General features: G+C 41.3%; 2 protein-coding genes and 1 long non-coding RNA gene across 4 annotated transcripts in view; 1 reads left to right on the forward strand and 2 right to left on the reverse strand.

Annotated features, from left to right (window-relative positions):
- The window catches only part of LOC112487767 (uncharacterized), a 4737-nt gene extending 3047 nt beyond the window's left edge, over window positions 1–1690 (reverse strand). For both annotated transcript variants that reach the window (XR_003051176.1, XR_003051175.1), the window contains exons 1-2: window positions 1162–1690; window positions 463–575 (exon numbers count right to left, since the gene is read on the reverse strand). This is a non-coding gene — a long non-coding RNA (uncharacterized LOC112487767). The remainder of the gene's footprint in view (window positions 1–462; window positions 576–1161) is intronic.
- col2a1b (collagen, type II, alpha 1b) overlaps window positions 1–13189 on the forward strand; it is a 35115-nt gene extending 21926 nt beyond the window's left edge. The window contains exons 31-53 of the mRNA XM_008320609.2: window positions 341–385; window positions 470–568; window positions 3415–3522; window positions 3610–3663; window positions 3784–3837; window positions 4277–4330; window positions 4810–4863; window positions 5696–5803; window positions 5886–5939; window positions 6035–6088; window positions 7690–7851; window positions 8640–8747; window positions 9600–9707; window positions 9989–10042; window positions 10160–10267; window positions 10357–10410; window positions 10504–10611; window positions 10711–10764; window positions 10865–10972; window positions 11441–11729; window positions 12267–12454; window positions 12550–12792; window positions 13032–13189. Of these exons, the coding sequence (XP_008318831.1) occupies window positions 341–385; window positions 470–568; window positions 3415–3522; window positions 3610–3663; window positions 3784–3837; window positions 4277–4330; window positions 4810–4863; window positions 5696–5803; window positions 5886–5939; window positions 6035–6088; window positions 7690–7851; window positions 8640–8747; window positions 9600–9707; window positions 9989–10042; window positions 10160–10267; window positions 10357–10410; window positions 10504–10611; window positions 10711–10764; window positions 10865–10972; window positions 11441–11729; window positions 12267–12454; window positions 12550–12792; window positions 13032–13178 (2415 nt within the window). The 3' untranslated portion in view covers window positions 13179–13189. The remainder of the gene's footprint in view (window positions 1–340; window positions 386–469; window positions 569–3414; window positions 3523–3609; window positions 3664–3783; window positions 3838–4276; window positions 4331–4809; window positions 4864–5695; window positions 5804–5885; window positions 5940–6034; window positions 6089–7689; window positions 7852–8639; window positions 8748–9599; window positions 9708–9988; window positions 10043–10159; window positions 10268–10356; window positions 10411–10503; window positions 10612–10710; window positions 10765–10864; window positions 10973–11440; window positions 11730–12266; window positions 12455–12549; window positions 12793–13031) is intronic.
- Window positions 13190–15906: 2717 nt separating this feature from the next.
- The window catches only part of LOC103386379 (leucine-rich repeat-containing protein 3-like), a 6232-nt gene continuing 4638 nt past the window's right edge, over window positions 15907–17500 (reverse strand). The window contains exon 2 of the mRNA XM_008320610.3: window positions 15907–17500. This exon is cut by the window's right edge and continues 541 nt beyond it. Coding sequence (XP_008318832.1) covers window positions 17038–17500 — 463 coding nt within the window. The 3' untranslated portion in view covers window positions 15907–17037.

Genomic DNA, 17500 nt, shown 5'->3' on the forward strand with positions numbered 1-17500 from the left:
AATGACCTCATTAACTATAAGTGATCATTCATTTATGAGATTATAATTTCCTGTGCTGGTGGTCAGAATGACACACTGCATATTTAGCATTTTCAGTTATATATATTTTTTAATTTAATTTAAGTCAGATTAGTCACAAATTTAAAAAAAACCTGCTGTTATTTGTCTCTGTTCCAGCCGTATTTAGAAAAAAAAAAAATTGTCATTTAGATAGATATCATAGGTCCTAAAATGATTCCATCCCATAATGCTACAGTGCAGACTAGTTCATCAGTAATATGTTAATATGCTGTAGGATTATTTAGTCATATTTGACAACAATTCCGTGTCTAAATTCTAGGGTGTACCTGGAGAGGGTGGAGCTGCCGGTGCTACTGGACCCAGAGTAAGATCCCAGTCTGATTTGAATCTTGAATGTTGTATCTGTTAACTTTATAGAGACTGATGTTTCACTCTGTTTACCTTTTAGGGAGAGCGTGGTTTCCCTGGAGAGAGAGGACCTGCCGGTACTCAGGGTCTTCAGGGACCCAGAGGTCTGCCTGGAACCCCCGGAACTGATGGACCTAAGGTGAGTCCTGCAGACAGATTAGATTAATGAGGCGTCACACTAGTGGCTCATACAGTAGGCCTGTCGGAATATAATAAATAGAGCTGACAGTAATAACGTGTAGACATGTATCTGATGTCGTAAAACCTGCTAACATAAAAAAAAAAACTCAATCAAGATTATTACTCATCACCGCGTGGGGTTAACACGTATGACATCATCAACATCATCTCATCACAATCTATTTCAGATAAACAGCAGGTTAGCGAGATATCAACAGAGCAGAAACTCAATTTGACAATAATTGTGTATAAATTTGTGACCAGTCGTCATGACAGTAAGTCGTATCGCATGCTAAGAAATATACACTCTATTGACTGTAAATAAACAATACCTCAGCAAAAAAAAACCAAAACAACCTAAAAACAGACAAAGTAAGCCAGCCACCAAAAAAGGAACATTAGTGTCACGGGTATGGAAAGAACCCAAAAGCAGCACAACCACGTCTGGTTTAAAGACTCCAAACTCCAGGTAGTACAGGTTGACGAGTGATCAGGAGAAAACAGGCAAAGATAACAGTCAGGAAATAGAAGACAGAAGGCTGGTGGGTTTACCAGGGCAGGGACAAGACGAAGGTCAAACGTCAGGTCGAAGTAGGAGACACAGTTAGGAAACGAGTGCTGAGAAGAGCAGGTGGAAGCAGTTGTCCTGATTAGGGGGCGTGGCTGCAGGAGTGACTGAGCAGAGGTGGAGGTTTTCCACTGCAGAGGAGCAGACGGTGACGATTAGTGGTTAATCACATTTAAATGTATGCGTTTGGCAGACACTTCTATCCAAAGCGACTTACAAGAGGAGAATAAACAATCAAGCTTCATGAGAGGAACTCTTGAAAAGAGACTGCCATTTATTGAAGTGGGATTTCTTAACTAGGGCTCTTTCCTAGAGCAGTGAATCCCAAACATTTGGTCAAAACCCAACAATAGGTCACTAAATTTTTTTTTTTTTTACTCTACAAAACCAATTAGCAATACATGACTGGGTATCATCTGTATGTTGTTATTCTGTCTGTCAGTATAGGTTAACCCAGGTCTGGGCAAACTAAGGCCCGCGGGCCAGATGCGGCCCGTTTGGCTTTTTAATTGTGTCCCGTGAATCAAAAAGTTAATTAAAAAGAGTTAATGTCATTAAACACAGAAAGGTACTACAGTATACTGTACAAATAAATACTTCGACAGATCTTGTATACTTTCTGTTTTGTGCAAAAGTTTAAGGCAGTTGTAAACTTTTTTTTTTTTTTTTTTTTACAGTTTTTACTACAATTTACAAATATTTAAAACATGTGGAGAACCAAAAAAACTAAAATACTGAAAGAAATAATTTTTTTCCAATAATAAGTACCATTGGATTTACGGCAATGACTGTGTACTCACCCCACTAAAATCAAGAATCTGCAGTTGCATACATTAATATTTATGTTTCAAGAAAGAAATCAATTACATACGTATGAAAATATTCATTTAAAACATGATAACAATGCAGAGTATAAAAATAAAATTTAAAAAAATGAAATTTTAGTATGAAAATATTCATTTAACACATAATAACAATGCAGTATAAAAATAAAATTAAAAAAAATGAAATGTTTAAATTGACCCTACTCATGTGTACGTTAAATATAATACAAATAAATAAATAAATATATAAAAGTTGACTGACGTTGCTTAAAGACTGTGCACAAACAAAGGTTCAAATCTTCTAGAATTTAATTTAAGATCCAACTTTGACTGGTTAGGCGTTTTCCAAATGCAGGGAAACTTTCAAAGCAACGGAAACATTTTTAATTCCAGATTAAGGCCAAAGAAGAGAAGAGATTATAAACAGATTTCAGATTTCAGATTTGACAGGAGTCAGTGACACATAAATAATAATGAAGTGTGTCTGTGCAGGAGCTGGAGTACAGCCTGCATAGGCAGCAGCCCCTCAAGGCTAGAATACAGTAGTAATGTATTTATTCCCAGTGCTAACATGGAGACACTGCCCCGTGGTTATGTTTTAATGACTGTAGATAAGCAGCAGCAGCAGCAGCAGCAAGTAGTGTTTGTGCATCTGATCTTCAGTCTGACGCGTGAACACAAACCTCAGCTCTGACACTTTAAACTCCAAACACAATCAAAGGCTACACATACTCTGCATACTTTTGACAAATTTTTTTTTTTTTTTTTTTTGATAACAAGTTATTTCAACGTTCTTGAAATACCGAACGAAGAAAAGTTATGTCAAAAGTAAAGTCTTCGGGATCAAGGCCTGTCGCAGTAGCTCTTACTGTTTTGTGCTTTTATTTTTCCCGTAATTGAAAAACTTCAGGCGGAACATGCCGGGGACAAAGACGAAGATACTTCTCTTTGTGAATGGCAACCCTTGATTTCTGAAGAGACAAAGACAACATTTGTAGTGTTTTCAGCGACAGATTTAATTGTTTAATTATTTAAAAAACTAATTTAAAAAAAACGATGACTACCTCACACTCACTTCGAGAGGTTTGAATAGAAACACGGAACATTTTCAAACCTAGCAGGGTTTGCTTATGACAAACTGTGGTGTGAAAGGAGAATTTTTCTTGCCAGAAAGAATCAGTTGTTCTGAATTTTACAAGGCAATGAGCAAGAAGAAGAAGAGGAAAATATTTCAGCTAGACAGACAGCTAGCTTGCCAGTAGCACATCATAGCACATCATATACTAATGCCCCCAATATATCCCATCAAGCACTACACATTCTATAGTTCTTTCAACCTTGGGGTCGCCTTAAATTCAAATGGGGTCACATGAAATACTGATAATAATATTTAATTTCTAAATCAATAAACAGGGAGCTATCGGACCTGCTGGTGCTGGTGGATCTCAGGGACCTCCTGGTCTGCAGGGAATGCCTGGAGAGAGAGGAGGCGCTGGAATTCCAGGACCTAAAGGAGACAGAGTGAGCCATGACGGGTCATCGTTAACGTTTAAAATGAACGTTTTTGTTATAATCGGCTAAAACAATCATTGGTTCTTTTACTCAAAGGGTGATCTTGGAGAGAAAGGACCTGAGGGAGCGGCTGGTAAAGACGGCGGCAGAGTAAGTTTTCCTTGTGATTTATTTTATGTTCATGGATGGCTACAGTACATTGAATAGAAATTTTTGGTTCAAATTATGGTATGAATTTTGATTGTTTTGCTGCATCTTTCTTTACCTCAGGGTCTGACTGGTCCAATTGGTCCTTCCGGTCCATCTGGTCCCAACGGTGAGAAGGTGAGTCGTCTTTCATTGTTGACGCTGGACTTAATCTGCTGTTAAATAAATTAAATAAATTCTAAAATGTGTTTTATTTTGAAATTTTATTTCGAATAATTTACCAAGCCTCCATTCATCTCTATGGAAGTTGCTTAACCAGCTTCCTTTTTATAGATCTATAGTCAGCCTCCGCTGGAATAGACATGTACAGTATGTGTTGACTTATATATGTATGAGTATATTAGCGTGGCACGACTGGTGTGCAGAACTGGCCAGTAGAGGTCATCTAGCGTGGCACTACTGCTGTGCAGAACTGGCCAGTAGAGGTCATCTGATTTTGAGATAAATGCGGGAATGTTTTTAGTTTTTTAATTTCAATCTATGTAAGAAAGTTAATATGTTCACCTTTGACCCCAGGTCTGCTGCAAAACGTGTCTGACGATTCTTTGCTTTTCAGGGTGAATCTGGACCTGCTGGACCTTCTGGGGCTCCTGGTACTCGCGGTGCACCTGTAAGTGGCCCCCAACACAAAAATAGTGAAAAAAAGTGAAAAGTTCTAAGTCGTTTTGGAAAAATGATTTCATTATGAAAAATAACAAAGCTCTTTCTGTGAACACGAGTTCGAGTGGTGTTTACATCGGAGGATTCTTTTCACATAAAACCAAACGACCAAAAGGAAAAAAACAGATCGATAGAGTTTGATGAAAACCCGTTCCAAAGCTTCGGCCCTTTTCACAGGTTTCCATTCAGGCTTTGTTCAAAATAATTATGTTTGCTTTGATTACAAAATTGGTCATTTTCTGAAATAAAACAAGACGTAACATTATGATAAAAGTGATGGAGACACCTTGTCTCCACAGACTGCTTTGACATAATAATGTCTGTCTCTGAATCTGTTTGACTTACACTTTTTTTTTCTTTTTACAATTACAATTTTTCTTATTACACTTGGTTAACGTGACTTCTTTTTTTTCTTTCCTCTCCCTTCAGGGTGACAGGGGTGAGACAGGGCCACCAGGACCTGTTGGATTTGCCGGACCCCCTGTAAGTACAAGACATAAAACATAGCACGGAAGAAACAACTAAGTGGAAATGAAAAGTAGATTTCAGACTTTATAACTTTAAGAAAAAATTCCTTCATTTTTACACTTGATAAAAAAATCTCAGGTATGTTGAAATGACAAAAAGCTCCTTTTTTTTCCATTAATTTCCTTTTCCTCAGTCTTCACTCAGTTTTCTTTTATTGTAGAGAAAGTCATTAGTGTGCTACAATTCCATGTCTTCAAACCCCTCTATCACCAAAACACCAGGATCTTATTAATTGAATTGTTTTCAATTTGAATTTTCTCTCCGGGTAAAAAGTTCATTAAGTATTTTGGGACCAATAAATCATTCAGAAAGATCCAGCACAGTCACCCAAAAATAGTAGTTGTTTCAAATTAAAATGGTTACCCTCACCAAACCCGTCTCACACATGCCAGACCTCAGTGCATTTCTACGGTGGCCCTGAAGGTCAAAACACAAGGTTATAACAGAAATCACAACAATGACACTTTAAATTACCAAAAGGGTAGGGACAACACATCTTGATTCTGATTGGCCAGAACCTGACGGCGTAACATCAGCTCCTGTTTCTACCTAGCCGTGTCCCTGCAGGACTTTTAAACCGTGTTGGAAAGAATGGAAGACGAGACGGCGTTAATAGAGGAATATTTTGAAAGAGGACATACATATTATACCGCAGCGGTAAAATGAGTCAGAGCCTCAGAGCCCTAAAAGGACTGGTGTTATTGTAATGTGAATGTAATGTGTTTTATTATTAGGAAGCAGAATGAAAATATTTGTCGTACGTTGATGTTGTTGATTTGTCGTCCAGGGAGCCGACGGTCAACCTGGAATCAAAGGAGAGCAGGGAGAAACTGGTCAGAAGGGAGACGCCGGGGCCCCCGGACCTCAAGGGCCATCTGGTGCCCCTGGACCTGCAGTGGGTGTCATTATTAACATGTCAGTACATCATAATGGTACAATCCACAGTTAGCTGACCAAATGTGTGTTTTCCGTTCCAGGGTCCTACAGGTGTGTTTGGACCCAAAGGAGCTCGTGGAGCTCAGGGACCATCTGTAAGTGACTCTTTTTTTTGTGTGTGTGTTCAGAAAGTGAATTGTTCATTTTGTGCCTATTGTGTCTAAACCTATGTTTGACCTTTGTGTGTCAGGGTGCCACCGGATTCCCAGGAGCTGCTGGTCGTGTCGGTCCACCTGGTGCCAATGTAAGTTCAGTTCTTTTCTTAAAGGCCTCTCCCGTTATTTACCAGGTGCAGTTGAGTTCTTAAAAAAAAAACAGCAGAGAGAAAAACAGCTTTGAGGTGAGCTTTGATTTATGTTTTTTTTTTCGAGGCAGTCTAATGTTCTGCGGGGCCATTTTCAGCGGGAACACTTTTTTTTTTTTAATTTGCACCTGAAGAGAACACGACTCTTGCTGTTTCAGCACCTCCTCGTACCAAAACAGTGCTCGTGACGCAGTGGGAAGAATTTACAGACTTGCTGGAAGGAAGTGAAACATAATGTGAGAAACAAGTCTGGCTGCTAATTTGAGCTGCTCCATGTGTTAGCAAACAGATTATTTACAGATTTACAGGCACCGAGCAATTCAGTGAATAAGACCTGGCGAGTTCAGCATCATGTGTGAAGAAGTAGTGGTTAGTGATAACCACATTACATCGCAGATTTTTATTGATCCGATTTTTTTTTAGGGGGGGGGGGTTTAAAAATGTGGATTCTCGTTTTGAAATTGAGATTAGCTACCGGTAGCTTTGTTTACCTAGACTAGATCGTACACAGCATACTATTGGCTAATACGATACGTACTCGGTGTACTTGTGTTCTTCATGCTGATTGGCTCATGCTTCTCCCCTTGTCTGTCGGACACTCATTTTGCGTTGCCATTCTACAACTCTACTGCGTATACAATTGTGTGGGAACGGGTAACACCATGCTGCTACAACATATATTTATTATATATAATATATAATATATTTAGTTTTGAAGACTACTAATTTGATGCTGTGACGTCTTTGTTAGCATGTAATTGTAATGCACAAGTAATTCAAAAAGCTAGCCTAGCTAAGCTTCGCTAATTCTGCCTATGTTCTTTCTTTCGACCTCTCTTCTTCTTGACGAACTGCCAGCAGCTGGTAGTCTTTGGGTTACATTACTGCCACCTGCTGAATCTATTTTGTATTGATTTCCACCCATAGGCACAAAAGAAAAAAATAGCAGTTAAAAACACCACAACAGGCACGAAACAAACAAATGAATGAATAAAAGCAAAAAAATAGCAGTTAAAAACACCACAACAGAGTTGTATGTAGACTTCCTGTGACTGCAGCGACTGCAACTCCAGTGGAGATAATAAAGGGACCTGTTTATGCTTCTGGGCAGAATTAGGAAAGTCTAATTTAATAGTTATTTTTGGGACGACGACCAGACGGATTAGACGTGACGGTGTAGACTGTGTGTTAGATGGGGAAGACGAGTGGACATTGGTCAGTAATGAGACAGGAACAGAGTCACTGGCTAATGAGGCAAAGGTGTCTCTCAGTATCTGTCAGTGCCGAGACAGATAAGAGCAGCCGACGTGCGGCTGATTGCACCGATGAATACGCTGACATGACAGAGAGCTTTCAGCACGTGCACGCTCGGAGAGGCGGAACACGGGAATTATGGTAATGTGATTATGAGGGAAGCCAAACCACAATAGACCTGGAGCGTCACAATATTTACATATTACATTTTACTCTTATAAATGCTCAATGTCATGTGACTGTATAATCAACGTGTCACGTAATCCTTTTCTCACACCTCTTCTCAGGGTAACCCTGGACCTGCTGGTTCCGCTGGTCCCCCCGGGAAAGATGGACCCAAAGGTGTGAGGGGCGACGGTGGACCTCCAGGCAGACAGGGTGACGCTGGTCTCCGCGGTCCCGCTGGCACCCCTGGCGAAAAGGGAGATGCCGGAGAGGATGGTCCTCCTGTGAGTTCTGTTACATCTGTAAACACCTGCTGCGCTTTAATACGAACATATGATCGTGGAAGGACAGCTCTACTAATTCAAAATAACTCATCAAAGTGGAAAAAATGATTGATGTGTGTTCTTGCCAGGTTTGATGCTAAAAATCAAAGTGGAAAAAATGATGATTGTGTGTTCTTGCCAGGTTTGATGCTAATTGTTACCCAGCTGCGTCTGCCCAATTTCATGGGTATTGGATAGGAGGCACGCTCTCCATTAACACAGTGAGCTGTCAGTGTTCAGTGTGTAATAGCAGAGCAGGACATGTGACAGCGAAAGACCCCAGGCTTCTAGCTCATCATCTCCCGCCGCACACACGTACCTGTCAAGACACACGACGAGCCCTGTTCGGATAATCACACATCTCTGATAAATACATATTCAGAGAACTATATGGGAATATGGGAATATTGAACGGTGATCCCCCCCCCACCTATAGATTCCGCGTATGAATCGTCGAGGCGTGCGTTCACACATCACTTCGCTCAGCTGAATGATTTGACCCAGCTGTCGCTGAGAATCACAGGAGAAAACACATTACTCTTGGACGCAGCAGGACATGGGGCAGAGTGGAGACTTGAAGGGTTATTCCATTGTGGAGCCCGTGTGATAGCCTTAAAGTCTAGAAGGAGCAAAAGACACAAGAGATTTGGTGCAACAAGACATCTTAGTAAACCAATACAATTCAATGAAATAACCATGTACTCACAACTGATTCAGCCCCAAATTTAAGATTTTTGTTTTGTCCTCAGGGTCCCCCCGGTCCCTCTGGTCCTTCAGGTCTGGCTGGTCAACGTGGTATCGTAGGTCTACCTGGACAGCGTGGAGAGAGAGGATTCCCTGGACTGCCTGGACCCTCTGTGAGTCCCATATTGTTGGCCTGCTCACACAGACGGAGCTGTAATTCAGGCTGCAGCCTGCAGGGTTATTTATGAGCGTGCGAATGATAAAAATAAACATGCTGATCCTCTAAACCGCAAGGCATTATTTTAACAGTGACGCAAAAGAAAAAGATTGGACCTGATTGATTATACTAGTCAATAAAGTCTTTTTTTTTTCTTTCCCAAAGTGCATTTGTATTAATGCAGTGGTTAAAAAAACGCCTACACAGTCATTTAAATATAGCCATAGAAAGTACAAGAAGGTAAGGAGCGGCAGAAAAATAGATGATTGTGGTCAGAGCAGGAAGTTATACTGAAGAGCTGAATATGGAGCTGAATTATCACTAAATAACCAGTGCAGTGAATTAAAGAAATAAAATTCACTAAGTCTTTGAGACAAAAATGACCCATGTGAAAATAAATATTTAAGGATTTCTAATCAGAAATGTTAGTGATTGCTAAATTCATTTCTAATTGAAAACGTTGTCAATTGTGTGAAGCGCTAGGTTTTCAAAACTCAAAGAACCTTTATCTAAACTCGAAGGAAGGATTTTTAATGAGAAATCACTTCAGTTTTCACACTAGAAAATATTGAATTCAAAATTAACTTTTATATATATATATAAGCGAGACAGAAATTCCAGGTTCAACCACAAGGTAAATTTAAATATATATTCTGCAAATATAATGCAAAAACTTAATTTCTCTTCATTTTTTCCTCTTCTCAGAATTTTATATTGTTCTAGGCTAAATGTATATATACATATATATATATGTATATATACATGATAAATTGACACGTTTTTTTAAGAGTCTGATTCTTTCTTTCAGGGTGAGCCTGGAAAGCAGGGAGGACCCGGTGGTTCTGGAGACCGTGGACCCCCTGGCCCTGTCGGACCACCTGGACTCACAGGACCTGCTGGAGAGCCTGGCAGAGAGGTCAGAGAATGTCTCTTCCACACAGAATGTCAAATCATGTGTCAGCCCGTGGGTTCACGTCCCGTCATCTCTCGTCATCTGATCCGTCCTGGAGACGGAGTCTTTTGAGAAGAAAAAACGCAGCGGCGCTTGCGTCATATCTGCATTGTTTTTACACATCACGGCTGACGGGTGTTGTTATGACAGGGTTCATTCGGCAGCATATTTAGTATTCAGAAGGACACCAGGTTCAGTGGAGGAGGATGCCGTTAACGCTTGAATGTTTTTCTGTCACATGTCAGGGCACCCCTGGATCTGATGGACCCCCTGGTAGAGATGGTTCTGCTGGAATCAAGGTGGGACAACCACTTCAGATTTATCACATTTTTCCAAAAAAAAAAAATTGTCATTTCTGAGATGAATTAGTGTCTCAGTTCCTGTTCTCCCCGTCTGAACTGATGCTCTCTGTGCAGGGTGATCGTGGCAACACCGGTCCTGCTGGTGCTCCTGGTGCTCCAGGTGCCCCTGGTGCTTCTGGTCCCGTTGGTCCCACTGGAAAACAAGGAGACAGAGGAGAGTCTGTGAGTAGAGCCTTCGACGAAAACAAACACTTAAACACAGCAAATCGCACGAACCTATAGCCCATAAAGACGACTCTCTTTCCTGTCAGGGCGCACAAGGACCTTCTGGACCTTCAGGACCTGCCGGGGCCAGAGGAATGCCTGTATTTATCTTCACGATTTCACACAGAAGCATTTTAAATAATTTCTAACTCGCACATACAAAACTCTATAAGTGTGATTTCTTGCGTTGCTAGGGACCTCAAGGACCTCGTGGTGACAAAGGTGAGGGTGGAGAGTCTGGTGAGAGGGGACAGAAGGGACACAGAGGCTTCACTGGTCTGCAGGGTCTGCCCGGACCTCCAGTAAGACTTCAAAACCAAATATTGAATTCTGTGTTAAATGTTGTCCTGCTGGACTGAAGTGAGTCTTATCGTCGTCTCACTAATGTTCTCTGCTTCTAGGGTCAAGCTGGAGACCAGGGAGCAACTGGACCTTCTGGACCTTCTGGACAGAGAGTAAGTACATATTCACTGAGAGTGAAGTAGGAGACTCTGGAAGGACAAGAATGAATTTAATGGAGGTTTTTTTTTTTTTTTTCTTAACCTGTCCTCGTAGGGACCACCTGGACCAGTTGGACCTTCTGGAAAAGACGGTTCTAACGGTCTGCCCGGACCCATCGGACCACCTGGACCTCGTGGTCGCTCAGGAGAGTCTGGTCCTGCTGTAAGTACTTCCAAACGTGTTTTTCACTTACACTCTATATAATAATTACACCAGATTTAAATATTTATAAATCAACCAATCAAGATCAAATATGTACAATTCAGTTCATGTATTTAAAGCAATAAAAACGACATGTAGCGCAAGATGGGACGGGAGCTGCTGTTAAAACCCACAGACATTTGTGAATCAAATGAGCTTTCTTCTATTTCAGTGCATGCATTGTTTGAACAGGCAGTCAACGTTTTTTTTTGGCAGGAAAATTGAAATGAAAAGAAGCAGCAGATTGCGGAACAGGTGGTAGCATTTCCTCCACCATTCATGGTGGATCGCATCTGACTGGAACAAAAATAGAAAAAGAACAGAGTACTGGGCAAAAAAAGAAATAAATATGTCAATATAATTCCTAAATTCCAAACACAACCTCCCCCTGTCTTCTTCTTCTTCTTCTTCTTCTTCTTCTTCTCTCAGGGTCCTCCAGGAACCCCAGGACCCCCCGGTCCTCCTGGTCCCCCTGGCCCTGGCATTGACATGTCTGCCTTCGCTGGCCTGGGTCAGACTGAGAAGTCTCCTGATCCCCTCAGATACATGAGAGCGGATCAAGCCGGCGGAAACCTGCGTCAGCACGACGCCGAGGTTGACGCCACCATCAAATCCCTGAACAACCAGATTGAGAACATCCGCAGTCCGGAGGGATCGAGGAAGAACCCCGCCCGCACCTGCAGGGACTTGAAGCTCTGTCATCCTGACTGGAAGAGTGGTGAGTGACGGAAGGGGGACGGGAATCAAACCGGGGAGAGGGGGGGGGCGACAGAGATGACGAGTTATAGGAAAATTACGTTTTTGTCGACTTGGGAAAGAATTATATACATCAAAATCATTTCTAGATTTTTTTCAAAATTTTAAATACCAACCGTGGAAATCAGGGGTGTCAAACTCATTTTTACCGGGCGGGGGACACATCAGCAGTCCCCTCGACGGGCCCGTCGTAACCATAAGAGTGTCTACTCCATAATGTATTAATACATGTTCACATCAGCAATCCCCTCGACGGGCCCGTCGTCTACTCCATAATGTATTAATACATGTTTCTGCAATTGATTATTAATTATTCAAGTTACAAATATTGTACATTGGTCTGTAAGACCAAAAAAATTAGCTTAGTTTTATCTCCTACGGGCCACACAAAATAATTTTGTGGGCCACGTTCGGCCCTCGGGCCTTGAGTTTGACGATGGATTTTTGAATTTCTTCCTAAATAATACGCAACTGTGTTGTTGTCGTTGTTGTCCTGCAGGAGAGTATTGGATTGATCCCAACCAGGGTTGCACCGTCGACGCTATCAAGGTCTTCTGCAACATGGAGACGGGCGAGTCCTGCGTCAACCCCAAGCCTGCCGGCATCCCTCGCAAGAACTGGTGGTCCAGCAAGAGCAAGGAGCGCAAGCACGTTTGGTTCGCAGAAACAATGAATGGAGGATTCCAAGTAAGTGTTCACATCAGAGACGGTGATATTTATTTCCTTCTCGGAACCTCGAGCGGCTCTAACCCCATCTCCGCGTGTGACCCCCCCCCTCGCAGTTCAGCTACGGCGACGACAGCCTGGCGCCCAACACCGCCGCCATTCAGATGACCTTCCTGAGACTGCTGTCCACCGAGGCCTCGCAGAACCTCACCTACCACTGTAAGAACAGCGTGGCCTACATGGACGACTCCACGGGGAACCTGAAGAAGGCCGTGCTGCTGCAGGGCTCCAACGACGTGGAAATCAGAGCCGAAGGCAACAGCCGCTTCACTTACAGCGTAATGGAGGACGGCTGCACGGTGAGACTGGCCCATCCGCCTTCCCACGGATCACCTAGTTTTTAAAGCCGTGATGTAATGAAACGGTGTCGGACAGACAAGTGAATTGTATTTTGTATGAGTTCAGACTCGTTAATCCTTCTGTGTCAAAGGATGGAGGTTCATATTATATTTTGTATGAGCTCAGACTCGCTAATCCGTCTGTGTCAAAGGATGGAGGTTCATATTTTTTTTTTTCAATTTTTTCCCTGTCTTCACAGAGACACACTGGCCAGTGGAGCAAGACAGTGATGGAGTACCGCTCACAGAAGACCTCTCGTCTACCCATCGTGGACATTGCCCCCATGGATATCGGTGGCGCGGACCAGGAGTTTGGAGTTGATGTCGGGCCAGTCTGCTTCTTGTAAAAAAAAAAAAACTAAATGAGAGATCAAAAAGATTAGGAAAAGAAAAAAAAAAGTTGGCAGAGAATCTCACTTAGAGAAAGAGAGAAGAGAGAGAGAGAGAGAGAGTTAAAAAAAAAAAAAAAAAACAAGACACTTTTTTTTTTTTTAAAAAAACAGGACTTTTTCTAATTAAAGAAGTGCTTTCTACAAGTCGAACTCCGTAGGATTTCTGCACTGAATGGCACTAGCAACTGTCATCTGTGATTCCTCCAGTATTGTCTTCCAACAACTTACCTTCGCCCTATGGATACCCAGCTTTCCCCAAAACTGCGCCCCCCCAACAACCCCCCCAACGGAGGAAGTTTGAGGAGAGAATGGAAACATACCAGGGAACTAAAGAGAGTAAAGATGGCCGGAGTTATTTATTTATTGTTTCGATTTGGCTCCCAGGTGCAGACAAAATGCCCACTTCCACATGTTTAAGAAAACGACGGCGTCCTCCAGCTTCCTCCTTTCTTTCCAACCCCACGTTTCCAGTTACGTATCCACCAAATAAAATTAAAAAAAAAAAAAAAACCTCTTTAAAACCCAAATCTCTTGCTTTGTAGAAAGTGCAGGTGCTTTTATTTTTTACCACCAACAGCGTGTAACGAGAAATTTTCTATGTAATAAAAGAAAAGTCAATGGTGCTATTGTTCTTAAACAGTCTGTATTTTTTTTTTTTTTTTTTTTTTTTAAAAAGGAATCAGTGACCTGTATATATGTATGAAGGTATACATATACACATTTAACTTTGGATTTCAGGGTAGATGGGTAAACTCCCCTTCGGTTTTGGTCCCTTAGACAAACGTACAAATACTTTCTCTGGTGAATTTTTTTTTCCTCTTTCTATTTTCTATTTTAAAGCTACCTCACACTAAAAAAACACAACTCCGTGAAATGACTGATGATTGGATTATATCAGCCCTGAATCCTTGTTTACAAATGTCACGTTTGACAGGAAATAACAATGAGATCAATAATCTGAAGAAAAAAAAAAAAAAAAAAATCTCAGTCTTCTGCCCACCTACCCCCCCAATTGCTGTGACTTTTAACCCCTTCCGCCCCTTCCGACCCGTCCCTCCGACCTCCCATCAGTCGTTACACACAGGGCGTGCCCTCTGCCTTAGCATACACATCCACACATCTGAGAAGGTTCACGGCGTGTTTGACTTTGTTGGCTCCATTTTCTGTACAGACCGGGGGCAGAGGGTTCATTTGTGTGAGTTTGTGTATATTTTTATTATTAATAATAGCATTATTATTAATAATAATAGCATTATTATATTATTATTATTATTATGGTCATGACATTTTGTTTTGTTTTTTTTTTTGTTACGTTTTAATTAATGTAAATTGGAAATAAAAGACAAAACCAAGTAACAGGCTGAAGTTGCACTTTTTTTTGTATTCTCTTCATGAAATCCCGAAAGAAGCCTTAAAAAAATTATTTATAGTTATATAGTTATTTGCACGAACACGCGCACAGGTTTTGATCATTTGTGAGCAGTCCACATAGACGTTTCGCATTCCCTGGCTCTTTACCTTAACTATTTGAATAAATGCCCAATCTTGTAATTTACGCTCATTCAAAAGGATCATTCAGCTAAATCTTGAGAAAATATCGCCACAATAGCTTGTCACTAAAATATTCCCACAAAAAAAACAAAAACACACACACATATATAAACAAATACATATATGCATATAAACATGTACATATATATTTTAGTAAGAATTCAGTTTTTGTAAAAAATAAAAAAAAAAAGTTGTTGGGTTGTTGAGATTACCCTTCAGCGCCCCCTGCAGGGGGTTTGTGTTTTCAAGGAAAACAGACAACATGGAGACACTGATAATGCTCACCAAAAGTTTTCAGGGTTTGTTTGTTTTTTGTTTTTTTTTAAGAGTTTTCAGGGTTTGTTTGTTTTGTTTTTTTTTTAAATAATAGAAAAATCCACCATTTTTATTTCAAATTTCAAACTGTTTCCTGAACAGCAAAGACATTTAACACTGAAATTGTAGACAGACTACGTCTAATTCACAGAACCCTTCGTTTGGACAACACACGTCTTCCTCTGTGAGCGTCAGAACAAAGGACACACTAGGCACAGTACACGAGACAAAGGTCAGTGGTGGACGCCAAGATTTCTGTGGTTTTTACTTACGCGACTATCCGACTGAACGCAACACATTTACACTGCACTACATCTATGAACGCGCGAAGAACTCCGTAATCCTACACATTAATCCGACTTTTAACCAGATTAAAAACATATATATGGGATGCTACACATATGCTATGAGCTACATGTCCACATAACAATGCTAATGTGCTACTAATTAGCAGTTGTTGTTGATGTTGATGTTTACAACAAACGTTAAAAACATTGGATGTGCGCGTTACCTTGTTCAAAGTCAAATTAGCGGGAACATTCATTTCAACAATACAGTTCTTTTGGTCAAAAGAAGAAGAAAAAAAAATAAGGGTGCCTCTAATGTTTTAAAAAATAAATAAACTTATCACAAATCGCGAGGCTAACACAGCTAGGCTATGCTAACGCGGCTAAAATATCTTGCATGCTCGGTTGTTAGCAGACGATTTCACTTGAAAACAATAAATAGAATTCTTTTTCAGTCGTGGTTCTAATAGTAGCTGACGAAGATTAAAGTTGGGAGATGACGAAAATGAATGTATTTTGTTTTTTTACTGAGACTGAGGATGCTGTTCTGCATTTCTCACTTTCCTGTAGAAAATGTACAGACTGCTACGTTTAATACTATCACATTGTATTCAAATAAAATCTAAAATTAGGCCTTTTTTCACCCCCCATTTCTTTGCTTTGTTATTTTGTTTGTTCCATTTACTCTGCGCCGAATACACAGTACTACAGTACTTTGACCAGCCTTCACTTCGTCCGCCTCACGCTTGGAATGTTTTCAAAGGTAACGTATATTTATAATCAGTGCAAACAACTGAGTCCGTATGGAAAACGTGAGAAGGAACAATTTGTGCAGAGCAATCAGCGCTGAGAGGAAGTCGGACTCCGGAGATTAATTAAAGCTCGATGGATAAATTGCTTTCCTAATCTGATCTATGACAAAGATTCCATTTCTGGTTTGGATTTCTCTGTGATGCTCAGATGCACGTACACTACGCTAAGGCGCGGAAATATTTCAGACTCCGACTCCTGCAGCTAAGAGACGGTATTGTTCACCTCTACAGTTAATGGGTCCCTGAGAATAAACTGAGATCCACTGTTCCTCCCTGACATGGCAACCGCATCAGGATTTGTAAGCGAAGTCAATCAGTCTGCACAAAACAAGGAAATGCATCGAAAAAAAACAAACAAACGACGTCCACGTAGAACTGAGCTCAACAGAATATTCAAACACGCTTGAAGCCGCACACTGTCCCCTTTGGGGCCTGATTAACATACTCCACCTGATTAGTGTCTTTCAAGTGTGCGACGGGGTCAGCTGGTCAAAGACTCCTAATTAGAGACTAATGAAAGATAAAAGGCTGCATCATCATCGGGAGCAAAGACGAAAGAGGAACAAAATAACGAAGCGCAAAGAAGGAAGGGCCGCTTCAGAAAATATCTTCATTTACATCCCTTTAAATTTCATCCTTTGTCTCCGGGGCAGATTGTAAAAAAAAAAAAAAAAAAAAAAAAAAAAAAAAAAAGGAGTCCGCTAAATACGCACCTGTTCGTTTTCATCACGCTAGAGAAAACACACTTGAATTCAACTCACAAAGGGAATCTGTCGTGTGATGTTAATCAAATTTCATTCATTTCCACAACTGTTTTTTTTAAAAAAAAAAAAAATCTTAAATAATATTTTAGAAACCAGTGCTTAGAGTGTCCGTCTCAGTGGGAGTTTTCCGTGGACTGGGCAAACTCTTCAGGTACTCCAAATGCCTGCGGGCCTCAGCTTGGTTCTGCCGGACGTAGTAGACAACGTAAACGATGACCATGAAGAACCACACGAACATCGTCACCAACATGGCCACGTCCGTGGTCTTTCTCTGCAGGCTGCAGAAATTCACCCCGGAGTCCAAAAGCTTGACCAACGGCTGTCCCGCGTGATCCCCGTGCGACCCCGGGTCCTCCCACCTGCTGCCCTCGCCGACCACCCGCACGGAGCTCTCGCAGATAATCCCGTTCACCGTTTCGGGCTCCAGGTTCAGGGACTCCATCAGCTCCTGGAGGGTGCAGTCGCAGTGCCAGGGGTTGTGGTAGAGGCGCGCCTTGGCCTGGGTGGAGCCGAACTCTTCCTTGCTGGCCTGCCTCAGCAGGTTGTGC

This window comes from Cynoglossus semilaevis, chromosome 11 (genome assembly GCF_000523025.1).
Source record: "Cynoglossus semilaevis isolate Cse_v1.0 chromosome 11, Cse_v1.0, whole genome shotgun sequence".
In the NCBI taxonomy this organism is placed as follows: Eukaryota; Metazoa; Chordata; class Actinopteri; order Pleuronectiformes; family Cynoglossidae; genus Cynoglossus; species Cynoglossus semilaevis.